This window comes from Macrobrachium nipponense, chromosome 5, assembly GCF_015104395.2.
Source record: "Macrobrachium nipponense isolate FS-2020 chromosome 5, ASM1510439v2, whole genome shotgun sequence".
NCBI classification, from domain to species: Eukaryota; Metazoa; Arthropoda; class Malacostraca; order Decapoda; family Palaemonidae; genus Macrobrachium; species Macrobrachium nipponense.
This window is the reverse complement of record NC_061107.1, coordinates 143444342-143450341: the sequence shown is the minus strand read 5'-3', so window position 1 is coordinate 143450341 and position 6000 is coordinate 143444342. Positions and strand designations below refer to the sequence as shown.

The 6000-nt window shown below is 42.2% G+C and overlaps 1 protein-coding gene across 1 annotated transcript in view; it reads right to left on the bottom strand.

Moving 5' to 3' along the window:
• Positions 1-263: 263 nt before the first annotated feature.
• Positions 264-6000, bottom strand: part of LOC135215693 (GDP-L-fucose synthase-like) — a gene marked incomplete in the record, with an annotated part of 165879 nt that continues 160142 nt past the window's right edge. Inside the window, 1 exon segment of the mRNA XM_064250643.1 lies at positions 264-1381. Within this exon segment, the coding sequence (XP_064106713.1) occupies positions 1146-1381 (236 nt within the window).

The window sequence follows — 6000 nt, the reverse complement described above, 5'->3', positions numbered from 1 at the left end:
TTAGGAATTTTGCTCAAAACATCAACACAGCACCCTACTCAGTATGTGTTTAATTATCTTGTCACCAGGGATGTTGTTCGTAAAGATTTATTGTGACAGGAAAAGAAAACCAGAATTGTTTATGGAGAAACAGCCTTATTTACTCTACTTTAAACCAGTTACAGACCAAGGTAATAGGGCTTTGATGTGCCTGATGATGGCAAGGGTTTTGGAGTCTGAATCTGGTATTCCAAGGAGAAAAATTTATTAATAAAACCTTTACATAGGGAAAATAACTTTATTAAAATCTCCCATACAAGTACAGATTCAAATCTCCCATGCAAGTACAGTATACATAATCCTCCAAATTGCACATAACCCAAGATAGCATGCTGGATAATGAAAAGGTTTAACTACGTTGTTTTTACTCAAGAAACTTCAAATTTTCATTCCAGGATGAATTCTGCTTTCTGGACTTGAGCAAATTTGTTTAGATATAGAAAGAGGTACAAATATTTAACACTAGTAGCAGCAAGTTAAGAATTTTGGAAGTGAAAAAAATACATCTGCATGAATACAGTGCAGGTGAAATCTGCAAATTACGCCCAGGTACTGTTGCATTAAATCCATACCTTCAAAAAGCTAGTAGACATTAGACTTGGTAACTGTCAAGGATTTCATTTACATAACTGTTAACATGTTATATACAAATATATGGTATAAAATTTATTTTCCTATACAGACCTTCATATACACTAATCAATTATTATGAGAAACTGTACACAAAATACTGAGGGGTCGACTACTTCAAGCGAGTGAAGTGCAATACAAAAGTATATCTTGTATATAATTAAAAAGAATAAATATTTGAGACCACACCCTCATCCACTGTATCCTAGGCTTTTCAACAATATATAAAATTGCTAAAGGTGTAAGATACACTGAAACATCTCTTCTAAAGTAATAACATGAAAACTAAAAAAAAAAAAAAAAAAAAAAAAACGTATTTTCATAAAAAAACAATTTACCCCTGTTTCACTTAGTCTTAAATCAGTGACAATACATCAACCACTCTCAATACTTTAGTTTTTATATCTGCTATTGGAAAAAAGTAAAGAACACAAGTACTTCAGAAACCAAAACACTCACTCAAGAAATGCCTTAATTTATTTCCTTGCTGTGTCATAGTTTGCTACAAACCAATCAACAGATTCTTTAATGCCTTTACGAATATCAGTAAACTGAAAATCGGGCAAATACTTTCGTAATTTAGCATTACTAGCTGTCTTCTTGAACTGCCCATCAGCTCTTGAAGTATCAAATATAACTTCTCCTTTAAAGTCGTATGCCTCAACTACCATTTCAGCTGCCTCCTTTATAGAAACCTCGTCTTCCTCACCAACTATCAACAAAAGAAAAAAATTATTTAGAAGGTTGAAAGGGTACATAAAGCATTCTTGCCTAAAATTGTATTGTTAATAAACATATTAAAGAGAAAGACAAAACATGAAATAACAGAGCAACAGAATAGCAAACTAGGTAGCAAAAAAGAAATGAATATGAAAATAATCAAGAAAAGATAAAGAAAAAAAATTTTGAAAATAGTTAGGCTTTTCTTAAAATCATGAACAATGCCATCCCTAACGACAGGATTACTACCTCAGTCAGCTGTAAAAGGTATAACAACTCTGATGTGGGCAGTGTGAAACTGACATCCCAACGGAATATGGATGCTGAAACTGGAAAATTAATAGTAATGCAGTGGACCCCCCCTCTTTTGTGTTCTCAGAATTTGTGGATTCGCATATTCACAGATTTCTCTTCGGAACATATCTACCCATTATTCATGGGGAATTCGCGTATTCGAGGTATTTTTCTATGAGAAATATCCAAAAATTCCAGTTTTTTTCAAAATTATCATAAATTGCACTACAGTGGTACCCCGAGATACGAAAGGCTCAACTTACAAAAAACTCAAGATACAAAAGCTAATACGAAAAATTTTACAGCTCTACATACAAAAATTGCTCAAGATACAAAAGGTTGTTGCTGTAAAGTCCAAGATTCGCCCGGACCACCGATAACAATTTTGAAGCTCGCGTGCCGCCAACTGAGTAGACTCGCCACCATCCTCCTGCTCTCCCATTGGTTCCTGATACTAGTCACTGCCATGAGATCCTTCTCTCCTATTGGTCAGCGTCAGCATCCTTCCCATCATGCATCTACTATGTAGCGGCGTGCCTCGGCCACTCGATAGCAGCATCGTTATCGTAGGCACGCAGTATTCCTTCGTTCTAACAATTCCGTTTATTAACATAAATTCGTTAGTGATTTCATTGTAGTATACGTACTTTATCGTGTTGTGTGAGAACTTTACTCCATACTTATTCGTAAATTACGTACAGTATGGGTCTCAAGAAAGTTGAAATTCACGGAAAGAAGAGGATGCTCTCTTTGGAAACGAAGATGGAGATTATTATCAAGAAGTATGAAGCTGGTGTGCGATTGAGTGTGATCGCCAAGGAATACGACCGAAATCCGTCGACAATAGGCACCATCGTTAAGCAGAAGGATGCCATCAAAGCAGCTACACCTTCCAAGGGCGTCACTATTTTGTCCAGCAAGAGGACCCACGTGCACGACAAGATGGAAAGGCTTCTTCCTGTCTGGATAAAAGACAAAGAAATTGCTGGCGATATGATAACAGAGACGGCAATCTCCCACAAGGCCAGCGCTATTTTCGGCGATTTGATTGCCCAGGCCGAAGACGACGGAGGAGAAGGGACATCAACGCCAACCCCAGAGTTCAAGACTTTGCATGGGTGGTTCGAGAAATTCCGTAAACAGACTGGCATCCATTCGGCAGTGCGGCATGGGGAGGCTGCCAGCTCGGGCACGAAAGCGGCCGAAGCCTTTAAAAAGACGTTCAACGAGATGATGACCAAGGAAGGCTACAGTTCTCAGCAAGTCTTCAACTGTGATGAGACTGGCCTTTTTTGGAAAAAAATGCCTCGTCGAACGTACATCACGGAGGAAGATAAAGCTACCCGGGCATAAGCCTATGAAAGACAGGTTTACGCTCGCACTTTGTTCGAACGCCAGTGGGGATTGCAAGGTGAAGCCCCTACTAGTCTATCATTCCGAGACTCCTCGAGCCTTCAAGGCCCCACAAAGTGCTTAAGGAGAAGCTTCCAGTGATGTGGAGGGCTAATGCGAAACCCTTGGTAACGAGGCTCTTGTTCACGGAGTGGGTAAATCTGTGTTTCGGCCCGACAGTGAAGAAATTCTTGGAAGAGAAGCGCCTCCCTCTGAAATGCCTGCTGGTGTTGGACAATGCCCCTGCTCACCCTCCTGGCCTCGAGGAAGATATCCTAGCAGAGTATTCCTTCATCAAGGTTCTCTATCTTCCGCCTAACACCACCCCTCTCCTCCAGCCCATGGACCAGCAAGTGATATCGAACTTTAAGAAGCTGTATACGAAACATCTTTTCAAGAAATGTTTCGAAATCACCAATACCACAAACCTCACCTTACGTGAATTTTGGAAGGAGCATTTCGATATTGTGATATGCATCCGACTCATTGACCAAGGTTGGCAGGAGGTTTCGAGGCGAACCTTGAATTCCTCGTGGAGGAAACTCTGGCCTGATGCCGTATCCGCCCAAGACTTCGAAGGATTCGACGTGGGCGAAGCTGGTGCTGCAGATTCAGAAGCAGTTGACGATCCTGAAACTATTTTACAACCAGATCTTGACGAGAACGTTGCACTCAGCAGGTCCATGGGGCTGGTCATCGACGAGGACGACATCAACGACCTTCTCGAGGAGCACCGAGAGGAGCTTACGACGGATGACCTGAAGGAGTTGGAGGCCATGCAACATAACGTCGTTCAAGAGGAGTTCTCTAGCAGCGGCGAGGAGAAGGAGGACGACCCTATGACAACTGCAGAAATTAAGGATGTTCTAGCTGCTTTTCATAAAGCGCAATCATTTGTAGAAAGAAAAGACACCCAGAAAAGGCTTACACAGGTCATATGCTTGCGCAGTTTGATGAGGCTTGCCTGAGTCAATTCAGGAACATTGTGAAAAGTAGGCAGAAGCAATCTTCTTTGGATAATTATTTTTTACAGAGGCCTTTAGTATTAGCAGGAGTAAGCAAAAAGGAAGAACCAAGTGATACTAAAAAACAGAAAGTTGAAATTTTGTATAAAAAAAAAGTATGTAAAGTATAAAAAAGTAAAAAAAATGAAAAAATAAAAAAAAAGCCAAAAAATAAATTATTTTTCTGGGCTCAGTTCGTGTTGCTTCGTGAAAATAATCCTTAAGTTCATTATTTCTAGGTAAATGATACTAACATTACCAGAGAAAAAATAAATTCAGGAGGATGTCAGAATAACTGACTCGCTCACCCTAAATAAAAAGAGGGTGTCGGTATGGAGCTGGGGCGAGTGAGACCACTAGCACGAACCTCTTGTCATTTAGAATTCTCCTTCATCAAAATCCCCCTCCTGAGAGAGCTGACACACAGTCGGAGTTAGCAACCACTACTACTATTCTCCCCACCACGCCGACTGCAGCGCCTCTGGTGGCCATCCTTTTCGTTAGCTAACTTGGGTACACACGTGCTACTTTTGCTCTGTGCTTTTCGTGTGCTTTCTTGGTTAATAACTTTTACCATGGAATTAGCTATCGCCGCAGCCAAGTTAAGTACCCCGAAAGGTTTTACACTAGTTTTTTGTCAGCCAGGAACTATTTTTACCATTTTTTAGGTCTGATAATAGTCACCTGGTCTGGCGCATGGCTGCCTTACTGGCTCGCCTCATGTTCGGTTAGATACTTCGGTCCCCCATACCGTGGTATCTATCCAGTGTATTTATTACCTTTTCATGTGGGTTTATCACGTGCTACACAAGTTCCCACACATTTTATTGCTTTACATCGTACTATTCGGAAATCCGTTGCCTGTGCCTTAGATTAGCGTTCATGCATGCATGTCCCTTGGTCTAGGTGTTTAGGCGTGTGAGTGATTACTATTTATTATGTCTCTCTCTAGTCCAGCCATCCTGGCCGTTGCCCTCCGTTTTACGTGTCGGCTAAGGCCAGCTCCTGAGCGGTTTGCTTGTTTTCCTTCGGGGAAATTAGCCTACTTCTCCTGGATGTCCCCTTTCTCTCTCACTCGTGATTTCCCTTTCTTTCTCTTTATTACGATGTATTTATCATTTTAGGGGTTGCATGTTAAGGGCGATCAGTTTGGCCTAGGCTAGTTTTGTTGCATTATCGCCTTGTGGTCCACTCACGCTCACGTGGTCAGCTCGACCTAGGCTATGTTTTGTTGCATTATTGCCTCATGATCCACCTGCGCTCACGTCAAGCCACGTGGAGGGGGGGGGTCAGTCCTGGCTCGCTCATGGTCGCTATAACGACCATCCGAGCACCACTCCCCTCCTCCTCCCTTTTAGGGGGGCACGGGAGTTATGGACTTTAGGGAGTACTGCTGGACCGTCCATGTTCTCTGAGAGCTTCTGGGGGGGGTTGGCCACCCCCCCTGCCCGCATCAGTCCTTCTCCGGCGTTCTTCTTGCACGATTCCTCTTCCCCCCCTCTTACCTCTAATTATATATAGCTGACTCCACCAGCTATTTAGGGGGAAGGGGGATCAGTCGGTCCTACATGCTTTCCCCATTGTGTATCAGTAGTCCCCTCCGAGCGCCCCGGTGCTTGACAGAGGGGCTTTACGACGGAGCTCCACGCTCCAAACTATTATTTATTTTATAGTTTTAATTTCTGGGTAATCCTCTCTCGTTCTCCGGCGTGTCGTACTCCTCCTTGAAACTCAACTATAGGTGTATGAAAGGTATCTGGTTCATCTAAATTCTCCTCTCCGGCATACACCGGGAAAATTTCAACCAGTTTACCGGGTCTCATGGACTCTCCCACACGGATTACAGGGGAGGATTATGCCCAAAAATTTATGCTACTCAGGTATGCAGTGGAGCATCATAAATGTCCTGATAGTGTATAAC